Genomic DNA, 27,481 nt, shown 5'->3' on the forward strand with positions numbered 1-27,481 from the left:
GGTCGCTCCTACCAGGTGACGTGGCGAGAATCTGTCTGCGCACCACATGCTCTCACCACTGGTGTCCCTGATGGTTCAGTTCTAGGCCCTCTCCTATTCTCTCTACACACCAAGTCACTTGGCTCTGTCATATCCTCACATGGTCTCTCCTATCATTGCTACGCAGACGACACACAATTAATTTTCTCCTTTCCCCCTTCTGATAACCAGGTGGTGAATCGCATCTCTGCATGTCTGGCAGACATATCAGTGTGGATGTCGGATCACCACCTCAAGCTGAACCTCGGCAAGACTGAGCTGCTCTTCCTCCCGGGGAAGGACTGCCCGCTCCATGATCTCGTCATCATGGTTGACAACTCCTTTGTGTCCTCCTCCCAGAGTGCAAAAACCTTGGCGTGACCCTGGACAACACCCTGTCGTTCTCCGCTAACATCAAAGCGGTGACCCGATCCTGCTCTACAACATTCGCAGAGTACGACCCTACCTTACACAGAAAGCGGCACACGCACATGTCATCTCCCATCTGGATTACTGCAACTCGCTGTTGGCTGGGCTCCCTGCCTGTGCCATTAAACCCCTACAACTTATCCAGAACGCTGCAGCCCGTCTGGGGTTCAACCTTCCCAAGTTCTCTCATGTCACCCCGCTCCTCCGCACACTCCACTGGCTTCCAGTTGAGGCTCGCATCTACTACAAGACCATGGTGCTTGCCTACGGAGCTGTGAGGGGAACGGCACCTCCTTACCTTCAGGCTCTGATCAGACCCTACACCCAAACGAGGACACTACGTTCATCCACCTCTGGCCTGCTAGCTCCCCTACCTCTACGGAAGCACAGTTCCCGTTCAGCCCAGTCAAAGCTATTCGTTGCTCTGGCACTCCAATGGTGGAACAAGCTCCCCCACGACGCCAGGACAGCGGAGTCACTGACCACCTTCCGGAGACACTTGAAACCCTACCTCTTTAAGGAATACCTGGAACAGTATAAAGTAATCCTTCTTCCCTCACCCCCCATATATATATATTTTTTTAAAGTGGTTGTCCCACTGGCTATCATAAGTTGAATGAACCAATTTGTAAGTCGCTCTGGATAAGAGCGTCTGCTAAATGATGTAAATGTAAATTTGGACTGACCACCGCAATCTGGAGTACATCCGGGCGGCGAGGAGAAGGTGTTTTTCACCCGTTTTGCTTTCACCCTATCCTACAGACCAGGTTCCCAGAACACTAAGGCAGACGCTCTGTCCCGGATGTATGACTCAGAGGAGCGGTCTACGGATCCCACTCCCATACTTCTGGCTTCTTGCCTGGTGGCACCGGTGGTATGGGAGGTTGATGCGGACATCAAGCGGGCGTTACGTACGGAGCCCACTCCCACCCAGTCTCCGGTTGGGTGTCTGTACGTTCCTTTTGATGTCCACGATCGATTGATCTGTTGGGCCCACATGTCACCCTCCTCTGGTCATCCTGGCATCGGTCGGACAGTGCGCTGTCTTAGTGGGAAGTACTGGTGGCCCACTTTAGCTAAGGACGTGAGGGTTTATGTTTCCTCCTGCTCGGTGTGCGCCCAGTGCAAGGCACCTAGACACCTGCCCAGAGGGAAATTACAACCCCTACCCGTTCCACAACGGCCGTGGTCACAACTGTTTGCCAGAAGCCTGTTTTTTTGGTAAGGGAGTCCATATCATAGATATCAGCCCCCTTACAGAGTCTCTGGTACTGTCCCCTGCCGGATATAATAACTCACTACTGTAGCATTGACAATTGACAATATTTACTAATGTATGCAAACAGAAACATGCCTTGCAACAAAATGTAACTTAGTGGTGAACTCAGTGGTGGAGGATGGGACTACAATAAGAACAACACTGAGTGCACAAAACATTAGGCACACTCTTCCATGACATAGACTGACCAGGTGAGCTATGATCCCTTATTGATGTTACTTGTTAAATCTACTTAAATCAGTGTAGATTAAGGGGAGAAGACAGGTTAAAGAAGGATTTATAAGCCTTGAGACAATTGAAACAGGGATTGTGTATGTGTGCCATTCAGAGAGTGAATGGGCAAGACAAAATATTTAAGTGCCTTTGAATGGGGTATGGTAGTAGGTGCCAGGCGCACCGGTTTGAGTGTGTCAAGAACTGCAGCGCTGTTGGGTTTTTCACGCTCAACAGTTTCCTGTGTGTATCAAGAATGGTCCACCACCCAAAGGACATCCAGCCAACTTGACACAACTGAGGGAAGCATTGGCGTCAACATTGGCCAGCATCCCTGTGGAACGCTTTCGACACCTTGTCCATGCCCTGACGTCCATCCCACTTCTCCACCCTTCTCTTGAAGTGTGCACTTGCACACTCCTCGTCATGGATTTAAAAGCATAGGATGGGGGTGTAAGCATTGGCAGGAGGGAGTTTCCAGCATTGATACATCCATGCAAGAAAGTGTGGAAGTGCACACTGGGAGAAGGTTGGAGAATCGGGATGCAACTCACACGGTAACATGACTTTTAGGTCAAACTCATAATGGTACTGTCTATGAGGAGAATCAGTACCAAGTAATGACTTGTAATGACTTGCAACCATAGAGTTAGATACTGTAGACATGATCTATCTCTATGCTTGCAACCTCCACCTCCTATCTATCAAAGTAGTAGTAGGCCTACCTAATATAGGATACCTACTATCAGCTGGTATAGATGAACTCCATGAGGATGTGCTCCTCCTACATGTGCTCACTACTCAGTGAAGATGCCAGACAGAGAGACAGACAGGCAGGCAGGCAGACAGGACAGGCAGGTGGACACACACACACACACACACACACACACACACACACACACACACACACACACACAGCCAGTGTGAGAGCCAGGTCACAAAAAAAGAAATAAATGCAAAACAAAGTTGTCTATAGTACATGCACACGCTAATGTGTCCTCTAATGAAAAGCTTTCAGATAGTAGTACCCTAGCTCTCATGAACCCAAGGCCATACAGCACTGGAGTCATGAGAAGGGCTAGTAGTGCACTTCTTCAGAGTAACTTCAGTGCATCATATCTTGCTTTCTGGCTGTGACAGATAATTATATAACCATGCTAGTTAGCTAGATAATTGTTTTATTGCATCTTTTAAATGTGAAATTACAAGACACAAAAGACACTTACCTAAGGGTGTTTCCCAATGGCCTCCTTGTTGGAAAGGTAATGTGGGCTAGCTAGCTAGAAGCCACTAGCCACTGAGCCCTTTTTATCCGAAATGGAAAAGTAAAAAAACAAAAAAACAATCAAGATTTTTTATACACTAGCTGGCTAGTTAGCATAAAACACTGTTGCCTCTCAGCATTGCCAGCTAGTTACAGTGGGGAAAAAAGGATTTAGTCAGCCACCAATTGTGCAAGTTCTCCCACTTAAAAAGATGAGAGAGGCCTGTAATTTTCATCATAGGTACACGTCAACTATGACAGACAAAATGAGAAAAAAAAATCCAGAAAATCACATTGTAGGATTTTTTATGAATTTATTTGCAAGTTATGGTGGAAAATAAGTATTTGGTCAATAACAAAAGTTTCTCAATACTTTGTTATATACCCTTTGTTGGCAATGACACAGATCAAACGTTTTCTGTAAGTCTTCACAAGGTTTTCACACACTGTTGCTGGTATTTTGGCCCATTCCTCCATGCAGATCTCCTCTAGAGCAGTGATGTTTTGGGGCTGTCGCTGGGCAACACGGACTTTCAACTCCCTCCAAAGATTTTCTATGGGGTTGAGATCTGGAGACTGGCTAGGCCACTCCAGGACCTTGAAATGCTTCTTACGAAGCCACTCCTTCGTTGCCCGGGCGGTGTGTTTGGGATCATTGTCATGCTGAAAGACCCAGCCACGTTTCATCTTCAATGCCCTTGCTGATGGAAGGAGGTTTTCACTCAAAATCTCACGATACATGGCCCCATTCATTCTTTCCTTTACACGGATCAGTCGTCCTGGTCCCTTTGCAGAAAAACAGCCCCAAAGCATGATGTTTCCACCCCCATGCTTCACAGTAGGTATGGTGTTCTTTGGATGCAACTCAGCATTCTTTGTCCTCCAAACACGACGAGTTGAGTTTGGGTGAAATACGTATTGACTCAAGACATTTCAGCTTCAATTTTTTATTAATTTCGAAAATGTTCTACAAACAAAATTCCACTTTGACATTATGGGGTATTGTGTGTAGATCAGGTGACACAAAATCTCAATTTAATCAATTTTAAAATCAGGCTGTAACACAACAACATTTGGAAAAAGTAAAGGGGTGTGAATACTTTCTGAAGGCACTGTATCTTGTTTTGTCTATATTGGTTAAAGGTAATGCAGTAGCATGGGAGTGTGCAGTGCTTCTCAAATGTACATTTGTATGCGTTCTCCACAGTCCTGTCCTCACAAGAACGTACTCAAGAGAACGTCCTCGGAGAACGAACTCGGAGAATGAGAGTGTGGAGCGCGGTAGTATGCATACTGAGAAACACCCCTTGTGTTCAGAAGAAGGTTCTAACTACAGTTAATAAGAGGCAGTGTAGCTGTGTTGAGGTCAGGTGATCTGGGACTGAGGTATTATCGTCTGCTCCCCCTGACGCCCTGGACTCCCCACGGCTGACCGGGCAGTGTGGAGGTTTAATAACTACTGTGTGACTGCTGGAACAATGAGCAGGCCCTAGTTTAGGGCTGACACAGCATTATAATGGCTACACATCACCAAGACAAACCCAACTGTGAAATCTACTACAGAGAGAGGAAAAGAGGAAGGAAGGCATGGAGAGAGGGGGAGAGAGGGGGAACGTATACTGTAGGTGTTCTAGGTGTGAACACAAAGGCATTTAATGCCAGAGAGAGAGAGAGATTAATGTGTCAGGTAAGGTGCTCGAACATTAGCATAAACATATCTCCTCCACCCTTAATATAATGGATGAACAGAGTTTAAACCAGAGCCAGGGGGACCAGAGTAATGCGTCTCTGTCTTCCTCTTAGTAAACTCTTACTTGTGGGTCGCATCAGGATAGCAGTCAACTGGGACCTCAGTAATTCTTCAGACAAGCAGCGCTCCCTGAAATGCCAGAGTCGGCGGGAACCCAGACAGACACAGTTTAAAGGGTACACTGTACACGACAGCAGAAACAGCAAAGGTGCTGCATTAGCAACATCTACAGGGAACCATACTCTCAGATTTGACAAATAAATAGAAACAAAAACAAACCAAAGGTTTCCGATATGGTCCTGGATGCCTATACTGTCTGCAGTTTAACTTTTCTGGCACGCCAAGTTACAATAGACTATATATATAAAGAATTGGGGAAAGTTGGAAGAATAATTAATTTCTAGTGTTGTTCTGATCACAGCTGTAGTGTGATGTTATCTGGCTGATTGCTGAGCAGCTGCGGATGCAGCTGTGAACCTCTCAGGCCTGCACCACAGATAAATCATCATCAACTACTACTGAATGACAACCCCAAGCTGCATGGACTGACGACATCTGAACATAGAGTGGGTGAGAGACTGAGGGAAGATTTCATAATGGGACATATCCATGTGCTTCATAGAACGGTGATGTATGAAAAGAACGTTCGTCTATATGCTTTATAGATGGCCGTATTGCTTAGCTGACCCTGTAAAGAGTGAGCACTATCCAGTCAGGGTCCAGTATCTGAGGAAGGGAACACTGGAGAGGTAGAGAGAGCAGAGCCTGCTTGCTGCCTGCTTCCTCAGGTGTGAAAGGTTAATATTCCTCTAGTTGACTACAGAGGGGACATTGACCTTCTCTCTCCCCAAGGGTGACAGCTCTGGGTAGTGTGGACCTGACCCACACTACATTACCAAAAGTATGTGGACACCTGCTCGTCGAACATCTCATTCCAAAATCATGGGCCTTAAAATAGAGTTGGTCTCCCCTTTGCTGCTATAACAGCCTCCACTCTTCTGGGAAGGCTTTCCACTAGACTTTGGAACATTGTTGCGGGGACTAAAAGCATTAGTGAGGTCGGGCACTGATGTTGGGCGATTAGGCCTGGCTCGCAGTCGCCGTTCCAATTCATCCCAAAGGTGTTTGATTGGGTTGAGGTCAGGGCTCTGTGCAGGCCAGTCAAGTTCTTACACACTGATCTCGAAAAACCTGTATGGACCTCGCTTTGTGCACGGGGCATTGTCATTCTGAAACAGGAAAGGGCCTTCCCCAAACTGTTGCCACAAAGTTGGAAGCACAGAATTGTCTAGCATGTCATTGTATGCTGTAGCATTAATATTTCCCTTCACTGGAACTAAGGGGCCTAGCCAGAACCATGAAAAATTGCCCCAGACCATTATTCCACCTCCACCAAACTTTACAGTTGGCACTATGCATTCGGGCAGGTAGCATTCTCCTGGCATCCACCAAACCCAGATTCGTCCGTTGGACTGCCAGATGGTGAAGCGTGATTCATCACTCCAGAGAACGCGTTTACACTGCTCCAGAGTCCAATGGCGGCGAGCTTTACAGCACTCCAGCCGACGCTTGGCATTGCGCATGGTGATCTTAGGCTTGTGTGCGGCTGCTCGGCCATGGAAACTCATTTCATGAAGCTCCCGACGACCAGTTCTTGTGCTGACGTTGCTTCCAGAGGCAGTTTGGAACTCGGTAGTGAGTGTTGCAACCGAGGACAGACAATTTTTACGTGCTACGCGCTTCAGCACTTGGTGGTCCCGTTCTGTGAGCTTGTGTGGCCTATCACTTTGCGGCTGAGCTGTTGTTGCTCCTAGATGTTTCCACTTCACAATAATAGCACTTACAGTTGACCGGGGCAGCTCTAACAGGGCAGAAATGTGATGAACTGACTTGTTGGAAAGGTGGCATCCTATGACGGTGCCACATTGAAAATCACTGAGCTCTTCGGTAAAGCCATTCTACTGCCAATGTTTGTCTATGGCGATTGCATGGCTGTGTGCTCGGTTTTATACACCTGTCAGCAACGGGTGTGGCTGAAATAGCCGAATCCACTAATTTGAAGGGGTGTCCACATACTTTTGTATATATAGTGTATCTCTCATTGTAGCTCTCCCCGACTTTCCCCCGGTCTCTCCACCTCTTTCCCCCGGTCTCTCCCCCTCCCTCTCAGCCCCAGGTGGCTTTGACCTCTCCCCCTCTCTCCCCATGTCTCTGACCCAACCTCTCCCCCACTGACAGGTCCAGAGTCTGGCTAAGCGTCAGTGACCTTTCCTCCCCCACACTAGGGGGGTGCTGTTCGTGGCCTTTACAGCAGGTTAAGAACAGACAGGGGGATCGGCATATACAGCAGGTTAGGAACAGAGGGGGAGAGAGGCCTTTACAGCAGGTTAGGAACAGACAGGGAGAGAGAAGGGAAGTGGTATATGGCAGAGAGGCATCATGTGGATATACAGTACCGTAAGAACATTATTTGAAATGTGTAAATACTAGGCAGATCCTCTTCTAAGCGATAGATAGAAACACTACTAAGCAGTGGCATAGCCCTGTACCAGTTCTGTTAGTGTCACCCCATGTCTCATAGAGTGGAGCCAGGCAGTGATAACCCTGAGCCACCACCAGACAGACAGAAAGATAGATAGACAGACTGTCCAGGGATCAAACCCCTGTCTGGCCAGCCTCACCAGATGTAATCTCTGACAGTGAGTTGCCCTGTCCCTTGCCTCAGATCACTGCAGGAAATGGACCCCCTGACTATACTGCCCTATAAAGGCAAAATGCAGTATCTACAGTATGTACATTCTTTCTGCCTTCTGTCCAGACAGACAGCAATTTTTGGTACTTCATGATATTCTGATTGTGTTTGTCATCAGGAAAATAAATACCACATGAATCAGTTATTACACCTGGCCATTACAACAGATCAAAGATTTTTGTAGTGCAGTATACTGGCCCCACCAATACATACATATGCATAAACACATAAAGCAGTGGGTTGGTAGCCAGGCAGGCTTTAAAGGGGCAGTTTTATTTTTTACAACCAAATCTCTATTTTTGATGTAAATGGCATGTTATAAAAGGGTCCAGACACCTTTTTTGTGATTATACTATATATATATATTTTTTACTTACCTTAAAGAGAAAATCACTTCCTTATCCTCTTTGTGTAGTATGGGACCCCTGAAAAATCATTAACAAAAGCTCAAAAAACACACAAATATGCCCTTTTAGAAACTGACACGCTCTCAGTATAGTGATGTAGGTCTTTAGATGTTGTACACATGAAATTGTGTCATTCCGAACTTTATGCACAACGTTATATTCCATTTTAGATACAAAGTATATTGAAAACATTACAATTTTTACATTTTAGTCACTTAGCAGATGCTCTTATCCAGAGCGACTTACAGTTAGTGAGTGCATACAGTGGGGAAAAAAGTATTTAGTCAGCCACCAATTGTGCAAGTTCTCCCACTTAAAAAGATGAGAGAGGCCTGTAATTTTCATCATAGGTACACGTCAACTATGACAGACAAAATGAGGAAAGAAAATCCAGAAAATCACATTGTAGGATTTTTAATGAATTTATTTGCAAATTATGGTGGAAAATAAGTATTTGGTCAATAATAAAAGTTTCTCAATACTTTGTTATATACCCTTTGTTGGCAATGACACAGGTCAAACGTTTTCTGTAAGTCTTCACAAGGTTTTCACACACTGTTGCTGGTATTTTGGCCCATTCCTCCATGCAGATCTCCTCTAGAGCAGTGATGTTTTGGGGCTGTCGCTGGGCAACACAGACTTTCAACTCCCTCCAAAGATTTTCTATGGGGTTGAGATCTGGAGACTGGCTAGGCCACTCCAGGACCTTGAAATGCTTCTTACGAAGCCACTCCTTCGTTGCCCGGGCGGTGTGTTTGGGATCATTGTCATGCTGAAAGACCCAGCCACGTTTCATCTTCAATGCCCTTGCTGATGGAAGCAGGTTTTCACTCAAAATCTCACGATACATGGCCCCATTCATTCTTTCCTTTACACGGATCAGTCGTCCTGGTGCCTTTGCAGAAAAACAGCCCCAAAGCATGATGTTTCCACCCCCATGCTTCACAGTAGGTATGGTGTTCTTTGGATGCAACTCAGCATTCTTTGTCCTCCAAACACGACGAGTTGAGTTTTTACCAAAAAGTTCTATTTTGGTTTCATCTGATCATATGACATTCTCCCAATCCTCTTCTGGATCATCCAAATGCACTCTAGCAAACTTCAGACGGGCCTGGACATGTACTGGCTTAAGCAGGGGGACACGTCTGGCACTGCAGGATTTGAGTCCCTGGCGGCGTAGTGTGTTACTGATGGTAGGCTTTGTTACTTTGGTCCCAGCTCTCTGCAGGTCATTCACTAGGTCCCCCCGTGTGGTTCTGGGATTTTTGCTCACCGTTCTTGTGATCATTTTGACCCCACGGGGTGAGATCTTGCGTGGAGCCCCAGATCGAGGGAGATTATCAGTAGTCTTGTATGTCTTCCATTTCCTAATAATTGCTCCCACAGTTGATTTCTTCAAACCAAGCTGCTTACCTATTGCAGATTCAGTCTTCCCAGCCTGGTGCAGGTCTACAATTTTGTTTCTGGTGTCCTTTGACAGCTCTTTGGTCTTGGCCATAGTGGAGTTTGGAGTGTGACTGTTTGAGGTTGTGGACAGGTGTCTTTTATACTGATAACACGTTCAAACAGGTGCCATTAATACAGGTAACGAGTGGAGGACAGAGGAGCCTCCTTAAAGAAGAAGTTACAGGTCTGTGAGAGCCAGAAATCTTGCTTGTTTGTAGGTGACCAAATACTTATTTTCCACCATAATTTGCAAATAAATTCATTAAAAATCCTACAATGTGATTTTCTGGATTTTTTTTTTGGCCGCCCACCAAAACTCACGGACCAGGCAAGGAGGGCATTAATCAGAGAGGCAACAAAGATACTAAAGATAACCCTGAAGGAGCTGCAAAGCTCCACAGCGGAGATTGGAGTATCTGTCCATAGGACCACTTTAAGCCATACACTCCACAGAGCTGGGCTTTACGGAAGAGTGGCCAGAAAAAAGCCATTGCATAAAGAAAGAAATAAGCAAACACGTTTGGTGTTCGCCAAAAGGCATGTGGGAGACTCCCCAAACATATGGAAGAAGGTACTCTGGTCAGATGAGACTAAAATTTAGCTTTTTGGCCATCAAGGAAAACGCTATGTCTGGCGCAAACCCAACACCTCTCATCACCCCGAGAACACCATCCCCACAGTGAAGCATGGTGGTGGCAGCATCATGCTTTGGGTATGTTTTTCATCGACAGGGACTGGGAAATTGGTCACAATTGAAGGATGGCGCTGAATACAGGGAAATTCTTTAGGGAAACCTGTTTCAGTCTTCCAGAGATTTGAGACTGGGACGGAGGTTCACCTTCCAGCAGGACAATGACCCTAAGCATACTGCTAAAGCAACACTCGAGTGGTTTAAGGGGAAAAATTTAAATGTCTTGGAATGGCCTAGTCAAAGCCCAGACCTCAATCCAATTGAGAATCTCTGGTATGACTTAAAGATTGCTGTACACCAGCAGAACCCATCCAACTTGAAGGAGCTGGATATGTTATGCACACTCAAGTTTTCTGTCTTTTTGTCTTAATTTTTGTTTGTTTCACAATAAAAAATATTTTGCATCTTCAAAGTGGTAGGCATGTTGTGTAAATCAAATGATACAAACCCCCCCAAAAAATCAAAAATAGGAAAAATGCCAAGGGGGGTGAATACTTTTGCAAGCCACTGTATATGGCAATGGTCTATTTGCATATAGGCCTACTGTAGCTCTGATTGGTTATGGCGCACTGGTCTGTGTAGAGTAGGGGCTGAGTGGTGCCTGTCAATGCAATATAATCCTACTCCGATGTGTAGAGTAGGGGCTGAGTGGTGCCTGTCAATGCAATAGAATCCTACTCTGATGCGTTCTGCCTACAACAAAATCTCATGCATAGTTAGTTTTGCATACTAAAGTCTTGCATAGTTCGTTTTGTTTCGGTATGTTGCATTGAAAGTGCCTAATATTGTGTTGATTCGATCACAGTTCCCACAGTAAAGGGAAATGTTGATAGTGTTAACTAAGGGGGAAAACTCTAGAAAGTTGAGTGAAGTTCAATCTTGTGCTTCTTCGCATGGGCTGAGCGGCAATCCCGGGGAGCTGTACGCCCGCACGCAGCTTAGAGGGAACATTGGTCTCGAGTCGCACAAAAGGGAAAATAACATTGCCGATAAAGTTCGGAATGACACAATTTCATGTGTACAACATCTAAAGACCTGCATCACCATACTTAGAGCTTTGACGTTTCTAAAAGGACGTACAGTATTTGGGTGTTTTTGGAGCGTTTGTTCATGTTTTTTCAGGAGCCCCATACTACACAACGAGGATGAGGAAGTGATTTGCTGTTTCGGGTAAGTTTCTCAAAAACAAGTGAAATCACAAAAAAAGGTGTCTGGACCCTTCTATAACATGCCATTTACAGTACATCAAAAATAGAGATCTGTTTGAAAAAAATAAAACTTGTCCTGTAGACCTTTCCTGCAGTCAATGACCAAAAGCACCCTCTTTGGCCTCATGGGTGGAATGTTATTAATATTGTTCATAATTTTATCATTAATAAAGATTTCCGACGAAAATCCGGTGTTTCTATGTCAAACAGTTTTGTTAAATGTCAGTCTGCTGTGATGTTTATAAAGTGTAATATTGGGATGCAAACTCAACATTGAATATATTTCAGCTCTATATCTGACATGGTACAGGTGTCCTCTTTTTTTAAAGCCCATAACCATGTGTGTGATCTGTGTGACCCTGATTTAGCTCACTGCAGTAAAAGGTTAAAGCAGCTTCAGAAGACAGACAGACAGATGGGTCTCCCTCCCCAATCAGTCCTATTCCAGCTGCTCAGCATGGCCACTGAGAGCAGCACTGACAGACAGCAGCATGACCACTGACAGCAGGCTGAGACTATAGACAGATCCCTAACACTGATGACAGCTGGAGGTAGAGCACACTCGAAAAGGACAGCACCCCTCACTCTCTATCCACAAATTCCCAAACATAGTGTTTGTATAATACATTAATGCTGTGCTCTTATCTGCAAAGAAAGAAAACCACAGGAGTTGCATATACTTTTTTGGGCCCAGCACCGGTGGATACATTTGTGGTGTGCATATCACAAACACTCTTTATCTGTGTTGTCATCTTTCACAGCCTCATATCCCTTATCGCAAATACAAACACAGCCTCTCTCATATCACACACATCCTCTCTCATATCAAACACATCCTCTCTCATATCAAACACAGCCTCTCTCATATCAGACACAGCCTCTCTCATATCAAACACAGCCTCTCTCATATCAGACACAGCCTCTTTCAGATCAGACACAGCCTCTCTCATATCAAACACATCCTCTCTCATATCAAACACAGCCTCTCTCATATCAGACACAGCCTCTCTCATATCAGACACAGCCTCTCTCAGATCAGACACAGCCTCTCAGATCAGACACAGCCTCTCTCAGATCAGACACAGCCTCTCTCATATCAGACACAGCCTCTCTCAGATCAGACACAGCCTCTCTCAGATCAGACACAGCCTCTCTCATATCACACCCAGCCTCTCTCATATCAAACACAGCCTCTCTCAGATCAGACACAGCCTCTCTCATATCACACCCAGCCTCTCTCATATCAAACACAGCCTCTCTTATATCACACACAGCCTCTCTTATATCAGACACAGCCTCTCTCATATCAGACACAGCCTCTCTTATATCAGACACAGCCTCTCTTATATCACACACAGCCTCTCTTATATCAGACACAGCCTCTCTTATATCAGACACAGCCTCTCTCAGATCAGACACAGCCTCTCTTATATCAGACACAGCCTCTCTCAGATCAGACACAGCCTCTCTTATATCACACACACATCGTCTTTCTCTCCTACTGTTCCACAGATCCAGCTGCAGCTTCAGTAACAATCAGCACCACACAGCCAGAGCCCCTCACATTACATCTCATCTGAATGGCAGAGTTGGGGGGCTGGTACAAAGGAGGAAAGGAGGAGGAGGAGAGGAGACAGGAGAGAAGAAGGGATGAAGGAGGAATGACAGGAGGTAGATAATGAAGGATAGGGGATGACACATCTGGCTTTGTGAAAATGCATGGGGCTCTGCCTATCTGCACCGCACCTATACTGCAGGACGACAAATAAAAGAGAGGGATGGAGATGGGGTGAGGGAGGGAGGGAGGGGTGAGGGAAGGAGATAGAGGGGGGGGGAAGAGAGAGAGAGGGGGATGAGATTTAGAGAGAGAAAAGATGAGGGAAAAAGAGACCTATCTGGATCCAGGTCAGTGAATAAAGCTGCTGTGGTTCAAACACCTGACACTCTTCATTGTGTAGTCAGACACCTTGGCCCATACATAATCCATAAATAATCCCCCCTGCAGGCCAGGACTGGTGATATGTAGCCTACAGATGGGTTATTCCACCAATTCGGTGCCTTTTGAGAAATGTAACTTGGTCCAAAAAAACGTTTGATTTCACCTAATTTTAACATTCTGTCATAAAAAGCATGTGTTCAACTTAATAAAAAAACATGTTTTCCCATCTCGAAATTACTATAGTAAGTGCCTATTAAGTGCCAAATAAAGTAACAGGTTTGACCGATTTAATCTTAAATCAGCCTTAAATCTCCCTGTGACGGGGGAATGGAAGCTTGTTGTGTGCAATAGGGAGGGGCAATTGAATGAAAATAATAATATAAATAGTTAAAACTATTCTAGCCTGTCTATCTATGGGTAACAGGGTTGACGTGTTATGCTTGACCCGCTCAGTTTTCCACCACCAAATGGCCAGAAAGAGTCAAACCAGCTTACCTGCTTATACACTATAATTTGACTATTAGATGTTCAATGTTACTTTTGAAAAAAATATTTTAAAAGGAATAGTTTCACCATATTCAAACGAGAGTTCAGATCACGTAACAGAGTTGAACTTAAAATGAGGGACAGACTAATCACTAATCACATGAAATAAATAATAATATTCAGAAATGACTAGGGCTTTACAATGATGGTGAAACTTTGAGAAATGTTGGGGTTAAGTGGATTAAAATCTTCCTAAAAGTGACACAGGGTTGACTGAGGGACATCATTTAACAAGTCTTTATTCATATTAAAAATATGATGTATTGAATTCCTACATTAAAGGGCACTTCATTTAATATAACAGGCTTTTAAAATTCCATATTGGTGCACAATTTCTACTTAAAATATCAAAGGGACGCACGCAAAAGGGACTAATTTCGTGGAACGACCCAGATACTGATACTCTATCAAACCTCATGTTTACTGCTAGGCTGTATTCATATCATACAGCTTCAGGAGATGATTCAGATTAATACAAAGATATACTCTAAGTACATGGAAGGAGAGGGTTTGAAAGAGGGTTTGAAAGAGAGAGGGTGAGGGGCTACTGAAATGGAGAGAGAGAATGAAAGGGAGGGAAAGACAAAGACAGAGAGGAAGACACAGAGAGAGAGAGAGAGGTAGCGAGAGGTAGAGAGAGAGAGAGAGAGAGGTAGCGAGAGAGAGGTAGCGAGTGAGAGGTGGACAGATCCAGTCAGAACAGAAGTCATGTGACTCACCGAGACATGCCCCATCCATCTCTTCGTAGCCCAGGCTACAGACACACTTCCCCAACGGCACCAGCCAGTCACCGTCGGCGCCGCAGTACAGTTTGGGCGTGTCCCTCTCCTCGGCGTGCTCCACACACGCTCCCCTGACCTCCACCAGGGAGGATGAGTCGACCCGGGGCACGGTGTCGGGGAAGGAGGCCAGGTTCCTCAGGGTGAAGGGACACTTCTTATAGTACACCCTGACAGAGACCAGGGCAATGCACGCCCCAATGTCCTGGAACGCCAGGTAGAAACCCTTCCTGGAGATAGGACCCACTTCCCGTACCTATAGAAAACATTGACATGGTCAATGATTGCCCATTGGGGATCAATAAAGTTAATTGAATTGAAATTGATTAAATGGATTTTCGCATGTATTTCACAACAACATGTCCCTAGTATGCAGTGCCTACACAATTGCCCCTAAATCAAGTAGCATGGGCACCATTCTGTTTCTGCTGTCTTGCCAACTCCTTATGGAATTGCCATGCCAAAAAATAGGAGTTGGCAAGAGGGCAGAAACAGACTGGCACTCAGGCTATAAGTCACATATTATTTTTATTGAGTTAATTGAGGTGATGGACCTCCGTGTTGAGCTTGAGGATGCGGTCTCCCAGGTCCATCTGGGTGAAGCTCTCGTCGGCTGCGATGGTGTCGATCTTGGTGTACTGGGCGGGTTTGAACTTGACCCCGTGGGACTCGTCTGTCTCATAGTAGAAGAGGTTGAAGGTCTCCTTGCAGGTCCCAGACACCCAGGGGATGGAGTTACAGTCTCTCAGAGTAAACCGCAGCTCCACATACACCTTGGATAAATAATAAACACAGTAAAGTTGCTGATGTTTTATTCAAAGCCACTTACAGGAAATACAATTGGTTAGTATGTGGCCCATGTGGGAATTGAACCCGCAACCTAGGTGTTACCAGCACCATGTTCCAACCCATGCTCAGAACCACTACACACCTTCTGTGCGGCCTGGCGGAAGATCCAGTTGGAGCGTAGCCAGTTGTTCTGGTTGGGTTCCATCACGTGACACACCTGGAAGGTATGGATGGGACGGTTGTGTTCATCCATCTCTGTTATAGCATCCCACTGGAGAGGAGAGGAGGAGGGGAGGAGGAGAGAGGAGAGGAGAGGAGGAGGGGAGGACGGGAGGACGGGAGGAGAGTAAGAAAGGAAAAAATGAATGTTAGTGAGCTGTTAAAATACTAAAACCTATAGATACACCATATATACAAAAGTATGTGGATACCCCTTCAAATTAGTGGATTCGGCTATTTCAGCCACACCCTTTGCTGACAGGCGTATAAAATCGAGCACACCGCCATGCAATCTCCATAGACATACATTGGCAGTAGAATGGCCTCACTGAAGAGCTCAGTGACTTTCAACGTGGCACCGTCATAGGATGCCACTTTTACAACAAGTACAGTGCCTTCGGAAAGTATTCAGACCCCTTGACTTTTTCCACATTTTGTAAGGTTACAGCCTTATTCTAAAATGTATTAAATTGTTTTTTTTCCCTCATCAATCTACACACAATACCCCATAAAGATGAAGCAAAAACAGGTTTTTAGAAATGTTTGCAAATGTATTATGAATAGAAAATGGAAATTTACATAAGTATTCAGACCCTTTACTCAGTACTTTGTTGAAGCACCTTTGGCAGCAATTACAGCATCGAGTCTTCTTGGGTATGACGCTACAAGCTTGGCACACCTGTATTTGGGGAGTTTCTCCCATTCTTCTCTGCAGCTTGGATGGGGAGCTTTGCTGCACAGCTATTTTCAGGTCTCTCCAGAGATGTTCGATCAGGTTCAAGTCCAGGCTCTGGCTGGGCCACAAGTCTCTGAATGTCCTTGAGTGGCCCAGCCAGAGCCTGGACTTGAACCTGATCGAACATCTCTGGAGAGACCTGAAAATAGCTGTGATGTTCCAACATCTAGCATCAAACGGGGGACCAACTCCATATTAATGCCCATGATTTTGGAATGAGATGTTCGACATGCAGTTGTCCAATACTTTTGGTAATGTAGTGTATAAGGCTAAAAGCAGTCCAACGTTAGAAAATAAAAGAGAGGAGCAGGGCCGTTACTAAACAGTTCAAACCTCACTTGAACCCATCACTAACCACCTGTACCCCAGCTCTGTGACTCCCACGTCATGTGACGAGGGTGACAGCCCTGTAAGTGCTTCATGAGGTCAGCAGGTCACCTGCCTCTGTGTTGTTGGAATAGAAGTCTATTGGAGGTGTTTAGCCCCGACCTCTGGCTCTACCCTCTATTACACTGACACGCACACACAGGGAGGGTGTGTGTGTGTGTGTGACGGCTGTAGAGTGACCAAGGACCATCTAACACCAAGCTCCCTGAATCAAATTACCTGCTGAGGAAAATGGTTTTAAATCAGCTCAACAACAACACAATACCTGCCCTTCAGTCTAGACACATCAATCAACAATATGACTCTGACTTCTGTATGCACTTTGACCTCCACATACCCTTTGTCCTTGGGCAGTTTGTCTTACTCAAGAGTGTTGCATTAAAATAAGTAGTATTTGCAAGGAATAGATGGTCTATTGTCACTCCCAGCCCTGTCTCCTCAACCAACAAAAGCCTTTAATTGGTGTCTGTCTAATAAATTCAAAACACAGCAGTACCAAATATAGAGAAGAAAAACACCCCCTTTTTCTCTCCCCACCTCTCTTCTCTCTTCCCCATCTCCACCTCTCTTCTCTCTTCCCCATCTCCACCTCTTTCTTCCCTCCCCTCCTCTGACTTGCTACCAGTCTAATTAATAAGTGGGAAGAACAGAAGCTCTTTATTAGCAAACAGACTATGGAGAGTTGGGGAAAGAAGATGCTAATTTGAGCCAATTATTTCAGTGATAATAAGTAGTTTTGTACATATCTAAATACTACCTCCCAACACGAGAACAGCAATCAAATCCTAATGTTTGGTTTCACAGACTCATTATCCTTTTTAATGACATGTTTTAATTAAATAAAAAAGACAACACGTTTTAATCTATTTCTCCCTCAAGGTGTCACAGTAACAATAATGTAATTAAAACAAATTGATTTTGATTAAGTATTATATTGCCTAATATGCTTCATGTGGTATTGCTTTGCTGTGAATTCTAAAAGGATCCCAACACACCCATCTCAACTCTGTGGGTTTGTGTCAGCCAGATTGTACATACAGGTCTCAAAATATCAAATATTATTACATCAGTGATATAAATGGACTGACATGTCTTTGTACTTATCCCTCTAAATGTATTAAATCAAATAAAGAGATACAGTCAGTAAGCATAAAAGCTGTGACACACTTCTTGATCATGCATTGGAGTTTTCCTACACCGCCACATATGCCGAGTCAGGTATGAAAATGCTTTATATCCTGGCCAGTTGTATAGTGGACAGGTACAGTAGCTACAGTGCCTTCAGAAAGTATTCATACCCCTTGACTTATTCCACATTTTGTTGTGTTACAGCCTGAATTCGAAATGAATTAAATATATATTTTTTCACATTTATTAATAACGAAATACAGAAATCTCTCATTTACATAAGTATTCACACCCCTGTGTCAATACATGTTGGAATCACCTTTGGCAGCGATTACAGCTGTGAGTCTTTCTGGGTAAATCTCTAAGAGCTTTGGACACCTGGATTGTACAATATTTGCACATTATTATTATTACATTTTTCAAGCTCTGTCAAGTTGGTTGTTGATCATTGCTAGACAGCCATTTTCAAGTCTTGCCATAGATCTTCAAGTCGATTTATGTCAAAACTGTAACTAGGGCACTCAGGAACATTCAATGTCATCTTGGTAAGCAACTCCAGTGTAGATTTGGCCTTGCATTTTAGGCTATTGTCTTGCTGAAAGGTGAATTTGTCTCCCAGTGTCTGTTGGAAAGCAGACTGAACCAGATTTTCCACTAGGATTTTGCCTGTGATTAACTGTATTCTGTTTCTTTTTATCCTAAAAAAAAACTCTCTAATCCTTGCCGATGACAAGCATACCCATAACATGATGCAGCCACCACCATGCTTGAAAATATGAAGAGTGGTACTCAGTGATGTGTTGGATTTTCCCCAAACATAACGCTTTGTATTCAGGACATAAAGTCAATTTCTTTGCCACATGCTTTGCAGATTTACTTTACTGCCTTATTGGGCGGCAGGTAGCCTAGAGGTTAAGATCGTTGGGCCAGTAACTGAAACGGCGCTGGTTCGAATTGTGGAGTAACTACAATATTGTTGAGCCATCCTCAGTTTTCTCCTATCACAGCCATTAAACTCTGTAACTGTTTTAAAGTTACCATTGGCCTCATGGTGAAATCCCTAAGTGGTTTCCTTCCTCTCCGGCAACAGAGTTAGGAAGGACGCCTGCATCTTTGTAGTGACTGGGTGTATTGATATACCATCCAAAGTGTAATTAATAACTTCACCATGCTCAAAGAAATATTCAATGTCTGCTTTTTTATTTTTACCCATCTACCAATTGGTGCCCTGAATCTGTGTTCATTCACGGCTCGACTGAAGGAACTTACAGATAATTGTATGTGTGGGGTACAGAGATGAGGTAGTCATTCAAAAATCATGTTAAACACTATTATTGCACAAAGAGTGAGTGACTTAAGCACATTTTTACTCCTGAACTTATTTAGGCTTGCCATAACAAAGGGGTTGAATACTTATTGACTCAAGACATTTCAGCTTTTGATTTTTAATTAATTTGTAAAAATGTATAAAAACATAATTCCACTTCGATATTATGGGGTATTGTGTGTAGGCCAGTGACATAAAATCTTAATTTAATCCATTTTAAATTCAGGCTGTTACCAGGGACGGCTTGTTCAATAGGGCGATATGGGCGACGCACTGCCAAACGGGAAAAGGAAGGGATTTTTTTTCTAATCAATTATATCACGGCAACAGCAGTTATCAGTGTTCACGTCTGATCTGCCAGCCACTAAATGTCAAATCAGGCTAAAGTCGTGCTTCAAATGGCCCCGCCCGTTTTTTGGGCGATTTCAGTCAGGTTGAAAATCGCCCAGAAGTCTCTCATAGCCTGTCATGTAAAATCTATTTTTTTCACATTTCAAAGCTTTCAATACATTCTCTATGGGTGTCTGTGGGCATGCACTTACGCGCTTTCGTCATACGTGACGTAACGTTGAACGTAACTAAGACAATGGCGGCTAGCAGCGTCTATGTTGCGACCTGCAGTGTGGCGTTATTTTATGTTTTTAATTTGTAGACTTAGTTTACAAACATTCTGCAAACATTCTGCTTTGGACTGATCTTCGGTTTTGGACTGATCTTGTTGATCGTGTACATACCCGCTACGAACGGACTAAATAATGAAAACGCTGCTGGCAGCGGAATCCCAATACAGCTGGGAGACTTGGCTGGATGACAGAGTCCCGGACAGAGAGGTGGAGCCGGCCGGCTTCACCCTGGTCAGAGCGGACCGCGATCCTGGTAAGAGAGCGACTCTGTACCCCGACATTGAACTGCTTTCTGTGTCATTGAACCTTACTATTGTTGATAAAACAAGTTTACTGGAGAACGGAGACCAAGTAGAGACTTTTGGACAAGGTGGATAATTGTATAATATAAGGCAGTTTATTCAGAGGTAAAGATATCTGGAATCGCGTGCACGGACCCGTTCGTCAAACTCGTAGGGAGTTTATCAGAAGAGCCCCTAAACATTGTGTGCTGACATTTTATACAATAAAATGAAGTAGGTTGAATCTAGTAGTTCTGATCTTCTGATTGGTCCTGATGAGTTGGGCGAGGTCACCTCCAGGCTAGTGTCACTGTTGCATTGGCTCTGAGTCGGGTTCTCTGTCTTCAGATGTTCAGCCTAAGAGAAGAGGATTTGTGTGTGTGTGTGTGTGTGTTTGTTATCAGTGTGTGTGTGTGTGTGTGTGTGTGTGTGTTTGTTATCAGTGATGATGTGTGTGTGTGTGTGTGTGTGTTTATCAGTGATGATGTGTGTGTGTGTGTGTGTGTGTGTGTGTGTGTGTGTGTGTGTGTGTGGGTGTGTGTGTGTGTGTCCTCAGGGCAAGAACTCGTGAGTTGGAAGAACTGAGAGACCTATGGCGTGGGTGTTATCCTTAGCCACCTGCTGACAAGGCTGACAAGATAGGACTCTTGTTCATTGTATTGAATACAAAGGCCCAACACAAAATGGGTCATGCACAAGATTTTAGTCAGACCAAGCTATAACATTATATATTTACTACGACAGTACATTCAACCAAAAGCTAATATAACAAAGGCATCAGAGATTATTTATAATCTGTCACAGAAACTGGAATCCATCTCCCCAGATCAGTCAATAAATGCTTCTGGTATTGACTTATATGCTGCCCCTGTCTTCATGTTGTTGCTGGACATATCTTTTTTAAAATGTGTGTAGGTCACCTAAATCATCAGAAAAATTGCCCCTCCTGAGAATTTTTTCAGGAGCCGCCACTGGCTGTTACACAACAAAATGTGAAAAAAGTCAAGGTGTCTGAATACTTTCTGAAGGCACTGTAAATGTAGGTGTAACCTTATCAGTCGATTCCTGTATCAGCAGCCTACTTTACAAGGCCTCCTCATCCCCCAAAGGTATCTCTTTAAAGACTTACATAAACTCCCTCTCTCCAGCTTAGAGAAACTAAAGGAGCTTGAGAGAGTTAGTCTCTGTAAGGCCAGAGATAGACACCCTGGGGTGGTCTTAGAATACAGCTCTCTACAGAGACACCAGTGTGTGTGTGTGTGTGTGTGTATGTGTGTGTGTGTGTGTGTGTGTGTGTGTGTGTGTGTGAGACTGCTTACGCGTTGATGGGGGATAGTGTGACAGGGACCGAATGATGCTGAGCCCTGTGGTGGTGGTGTATGGGAGCGTGTGTGTGTGTGCCTCATCCTGTCTATGCTCTGGGTGGTACCCCTGCCATCAGTTGAAGGAAGCATCAGGCCCCAGTGGCCCCTGCACAGCCCTCTATGGGGACCCTGTCTCTCATAGCGCAGCCCTTCCACACACAGCGCTTTGCTCAAAGAGTTCCTGTGTGGCCCTCCACACTCAACCCTGACACCTCAGAGACTCAGTTCAGTCTCTCAACACTGTGACTGGACCCAGTCAGGTGGGGAATGTTCACTTCAAACTAGCTACTTTTATTTCCCTGTTTCTAGGTGATAAACTTGATTTTGTCAGGCCGGGAAGCTGTGTTTGGGAGTGGACTGCTCAGAGCCCTTTTCAGCTGAGAGAGGGGAGACAGAGTAAAAAAATTGCATCTGTAATGGAGTGTGTAGTTCCAGGAAATTGGTCTGTGTAGCTGTGTGTTGTGAGACATAACCCCCAGCAAGGGCCTGAGCACGGGCAGGTTTTGTGCCAACCTTGAGGCAGACAGACTATAACATGGTTCCATTTAGCTATCAAAACATAGGCTGATTCAATACCTGTTAGATCTGCAAAAAAACCTAATGCTCTGGCTAAAATTGACACAGCGATGATGAAACCGAAGCGATGGTGTGATGTGTCCACCGGCCGAGGGAGGGAGGGAGATCGATAGAGATAGAGAGAGAGAGAGAGAGAGAGAGAGAGAGAGAGAGAGAGAGAGAGAGAGAGAGAGAGAGAGAGAGAGATGGCAGGTAAAGGGGAAGCTAGGGAGGCAGGGGGTGGATGTCAAATCCCATCAAAGAGATCCAAGAACTATGTAGGTATTCAGCGGTCTGCTGGTGTGTGTGTGTGTGTGATAAATGGTGACGGCGCTAAAGACAGGACCCCTGCGGACACAGTAACCTGTGAGGGATGAATCTAAAAGACCTTGCGCCAGACACACCAGAGAGAGAGAAAGAGGGAGAGAGAATAAGAGAGAGAAAGAGGAAAGGAGAATGATTTGTTTACAGCAAGAAACAGTGTGAAGAGAGAGATTACTATAGAGAGCCTATACACTCAGCTGGAACAGTAAGATAATACCAGAAACAGAAAATCTGAAGGAAATAGCTTTCCATCCTTCCCCTGAACCCTCTCTGAGCCCTGCTACACACCTTTAAAAAAGATGACAATCATATCAGTCCATCTCAGTCCATATACAGTCTGAAAAATACAAAAAGATAAAGTGTTTGAAAACTAAGAAAGATCTAAGTCTCTAAGGTCTTTGTATTTTATTAAACGTTGAAGAATGTTTAGTTTAACTCGTGTGTATGGTTCACTTGTTTGCTCCCTCTCGATTTAAGCACAATTAGACTCTTAGGTTCTGCATTTTAAGTGTCCAAAAAGCAGAGAAAAAGATCAGGCTCTAAAGAGAGTCTTTACATACATAATTGAAAACGATTCGTGAAGACTGGAGTATTGATTTCTCTGTGAGATTTAGCCCATTCCAGCCCCTCACAGAAAGAGAGCCAGTCCTTTACAGCCTTATTCCAGCTTGCCGCCCCAGGGATGAACTACTGCTTTTAAAGACCCTGTATTATATGTCTGACTGGGGCTCAGTGGGGCTAGAGAGAGAACTACTGTAGGTCTGACTGGGGCTCAGTGGGGCTAGAGAGAGAACTACTGTAGGTCTGACTGGGGCTCAGTGGGGCTTGAGAGAGAACTACTGTAGGTCTGACTGGGGCTCAGTGGGGCTTGAGAGAGAACTACTGTAGGTCTGACTGGGGCTCAGTGGGGCTAGAGAGAGAACTACTGTAGGTCTGACTGGGGCTCAGTGGGGCTAGAGAGAGAACTACTGTAGGTCTGACTGGGGCTCAGTGGGGCTAGAGAGAGAACTACTGTAGGTCTGACTGGGGCTCAGTGGGGCTAGAGAGAGAACTACTGTAGGTCTGACTGGGGCTCAGTGGGGCTAGAGAGAGAACTACTGTAGGTCTGACTGGGGCTCAGTGGGGCTAGAGAGAGAACTACTGTAGGTCTGACTGGGGCTCAGTGGGGCTTGAGAGATAACTACTGTAGGTCTGACTGGGGCTCAGTGGGGCTAGAGAGTGAACTACTGTAGGTCTGACTGGGGCTCAGTGGGGCTAGAGAGAGAACTACTGTAGGTCTGACTGGGGCTCAGTGGGGCTAGAGAGAGAACTACTGTAGGTCTGACTGGGGCTCAGTGGGGCTAGAGAGAGAACTACTGTAGGTCTGACTGGGGCTCAGTGGGGCTAGAGAGAGAACTACTGTAGGTCTGACTGGGGCTCAGTGGGGCTAGAGAGAGAACTACTGTAGGTCTGACTGGGGCTCAGTGGGGCTAGAGAGAGAACTACTGTAGGTCTGACTGGGGCTCAGTGGGGCTAGAGAGAGAACTACTGTAGGTCTGACTGGGGCTCAGTGGGGCTTGAGAGAGAACTACTGTAGGTCTGACTGGGGCTCAGTGGGGCTAGAGAGAGAACTACTTTTAACTGCTCTCTTCACCTGACTCTGGCACGGAGAATGGAAATTAAACATTTAGATTGTAACCCATCAGAGCAGGGGTTGTAATGTAGGAGTTTTATCTCCCATTTAAAAAGTTACGTCTTCTGTCTGGCTGAGTTAAAGAGGGTTGTCATTCCCTGTAAGAGGAGGTATTGGAACGATAGGGACAAGCGTATGTATGTGTTTGCCTCTCTTATAGGATTGTTGTCACACACACACACACCCACACTTCTCTGTATGGGAATTGGAGAGTGTGTGTGTGTGCGTGCGTCTGTTTGTGTGCGTGTGAAATATATAATCTATAGGCCTAATGGACGATCTGTCTGGACTGAATTAATCTATTGATAGACTCTTCCCAGTCATAAACAGACTGCTGTAACTTTTAAGTTTCACGTTTCAAGTTTTAATGTCACAGTTTTAATGCAAAGACCCATCGGGTTCTTGGTCATCGCCCTTCTCCCCCGATTGCTCAGTTTGGTCAGGCGGCCAGCTCTAGGAAGAGTCTTGGTGGTTCCAAACTTCTTCCATTTAAGAATGATGGAGGCCACTGTGTTCTTGGGGACCTTCAATGCTGCATAAATGTTTTGGTACCCTTCCCCAGATCTGTGCCTCGACACAATCCTGTCTCGGAGCTCTACGGACAATTCCTTCGACCTCATGGCTTGGTTTTTGCTCTGACATGCACTGTCAACTGTGGGACCTTACATAGACAGTGTGTGCCTTTCCAAATCATGTCCAATCAAGTTGTAGAAACATCTCAAGGATGATCAATGGAGACAGGATGCACCGGAGCTCAATTTCGAGTCTCATAGCAAAGGGTCTGAATACTTATGTAAATAAGGTATTTCTGTTTTTTATTTTTTATAAATTTGCAAACATTTCTAAAAACCTGTTTTCGCTTTGTCATTAGTCTTTAACGATTTTCCGGGCCTTCCTTTCACACCGCCTGATATAGAGGTCCTTGATAGCAGGGAGCTCGGCCCCAGTGATGTACTGGGCTGTCCACACCACCCTCTGTAGTGCCACTTTTTGAGGATTTGAGGGCCAATGCCAAACCTTTTCAACCTCCCGAGGGGGAAGAGGCGCTGTCGGGCCTTCTTCAAGACTGTGCGCGTGTGTGTGGACCGGCTGTCTCATCGTCGCCGGTGATCAGGCCTACCATTGTCGCGTCATCAGCAAACTTGATGATGGTGTTGGTGTCATGCGTGGCCACGCAGACGTGGGTGAACAGGGAGTACAGGAGGGGACTAAGAACATACCCCTGTGGGGCCCCCGTGTTGAGGGTTAGCGTGGCGGTGGTGATGTTGCCTACCCTCACCACCTGTTAGTTAACTAAACCATTACAGGCCACAGACTGCCTGGGATACAATACACATGCTGGCTGGCTGAGGAGAGGGTGAGAGGGCTGGCATTGAATAGACAGATAATACATTTACTATCCTATAGCCCGGTGTCTTCTCAAAGCTCATCCACTTTCAGTACATTTCTAAACGTACATTGCTATCAGGGTATAAGCTGATGGTTATACTGTAAAAGTTCAAAAGGCCATAGATTTTATAACTTTCTTGTGACCCACAAGATACATAACACCGATGTTTGTTGTTACAAGCCCTTCTCTCTAGCAATTTAGCATTTAGACCATTTAGTATTTAGTATTTTATGTAGTATTAAGGTGTCACGGTTTCGGCCGAGGCTGCCTCTCTCCCTTGTTCGGGCAGGCTTCGGCGTTCGTCGTCTCCGGAATTCTAGCTGCCACCGATTTATGTTTTCATGTTCGTTTGCTTTTGTCTGTTTGTTCACACCTGTTTCTGTTTTACGTGATTAGTATCCTATAAGTTTCTCGTTGTGTTTGTCTTGTGTTGTGTGTGATTGTTTTCGTCAGTGTTGTGTTTGCTCGGTTGAGCATATTTCTCTCCACTGCGCTGGAGCTCGTTTGCACTGGTTTCGTGCACTACATATTTTGTCGCACCTGTTTTGTGCGCATTTTGCCTACACGCCTTTGGCGTAGTTTAGCTGTTGGGCTTTGTTGCCCTGTTGCCTGTGTTTGGGTCGGAATACAGCTTTTGGAACCTACCGTCTGCGTCCTGCATCTGATTTCCTACACCACCTCTACACACGCCCTGACAGAATCACACACCACCCATGGAATCAGCAGGAGCAGAAGCAGCCCAGACAAGACTGGAAGCCCAGGTTCGGGATCAGCAGGAGCAACTCCTGCAGATGGGGAACGCCCTGCAGGAGGTTATTTCCACACTCCGAGGCTGGGGTTCGCCTCCACCACCGCCCGCCCAGCCAGCACCATCGGTCAGCCCGCCCGTTCCAGCACCGGAACATCGAGGAGTCCGTCTATCTCTCCCGAGGGCTTACGACGGGACAGCGGCTGGGTGTCAGGGGTTCTTGCTCCAGGTCGAGCTGTACCTGGCCACAGTCCATCCGGCACCTTCAGGGCATGAGAGCGTGTCCGCCCTAATCTCCTGCCTGGCCGGTAAAGCGTTGGAGTGGGCAAACGCAGAGTGGAGGAAGATCGACGCCACGACCATCACCTACACCGAGTTCTCCCGCCGCTTTAGGGCGGTGTTCGACCATCCCCCGGAGGGGAAAGCGGCGGGGGAGCGTCTGGTCTTCCTTAGGCAGGGGAGGAGGAGTGCCCAGGAATTCGCACTCGAATTCCGTACTCTAGCGGCAGATGCAGGGTGGAATGATCGGGCCCTCATCGATCTCTACCGATGTAGCCTCAGAGAGGACGTCCGTCGGGAGCTGGCCTGTCGGGACGCCAGTCTCACTTTCGACCAGCTGGTCGACATGTCAATTAGGTTGGATAACCTATTGGCTACCCGCGGACGTCCTGAGGGGGGTCCGTCCATTCCATCCTCCAGCGCACCCGAGCCGTGTCCTATGGAGCTCGGGGGCGCTGGCGCTAGAGGTAGGAGGAGTCGGCAGAGTGGGGGGTCCATCCACTGCACCAACTGTGGTCGGGGAGGACACACCGCGGCTAGGTGCTGGGGATGGCCTCCTCGGGGAGATGACGACAGGTCCCGCACTGGGGATTCCCTCCAGGTGAGTAGGCGCCCCACTCACCCAGAGCTCACTGTTGCCCATTTTTGTATGCCTGTGTGTTTTCCGCAGGTGGCACCTCATTCCCAGTGTAAGGCGCTGGTAGATTCAGGCGCGGCTGGGAATTTCATTGATAAGAAGTTTTGTTTAGAGTTAGGGTTTCCCCTTCTCCCTGTGGAAGTTCCTTTTCCCGTTCACGCCCTAGATAGTCGTCCGTTGGGTACGGGCTTAATCAGGGAGGTCACGGCGCCACTTAGGATGTGTGCGCAGGGGAGTCATCAGGAGATAATACAACTGTTTCTGATTGACTCTCCTGCGTATCCGGTGGTGCTGGGCATGC

General features: G+C 45.7%; 2 protein-coding genes across 2 annotated transcripts in view; both read right to left on the bottom strand.

Annotated features, from left to right (window-relative positions):
• LOC311143910 (high-affinity choline transporter 1-like) overlaps positions 1–27,481 on the bottom strand; it is a gene marked incomplete at both ends in the record, with an annotated part of 505,918 nt that overhangs the window by 123,915 nt on the left and 354,522 nt on the right. The gene's annotated exons all lie outside the window — the stretch shown is intronic.
• Positions 1–27,481, bottom strand: part of LOC311143790 (ephrin type-A receptor 6-like) — a gene marked incomplete at both ends in the record, with an annotated part of 549,016 nt that overhangs the window by 86,329 nt on the left and 435,206 nt on the right. The window contains 3 exons of the mRNA XM_084179672.1: positions 14,662–14,977; positions 15,276–15,494; positions 15,653–15,727. Of these exons, the coding sequence (XP_084035798.1) occupies positions 14,662–14,977; positions 15,276–15,494; positions 15,653–15,727 (610 nt within the window). The remainder of the gene's footprint in view (positions 1–14,661; positions 14,978–15,275; positions 15,495–15,652; positions 15,728–27,481) is intronic.

This window comes from Coregonus lavaretus, assembly GCF_964263955.1.
Source record: "Coregonus lavaretus genome assembly, chromosome: 16".
Classification (NCBI taxonomy): Eukaryota; Metazoa; Chordata; class Actinopteri; order Salmoniformes; family Salmonidae; genus Coregonus; species Coregonus lavaretus.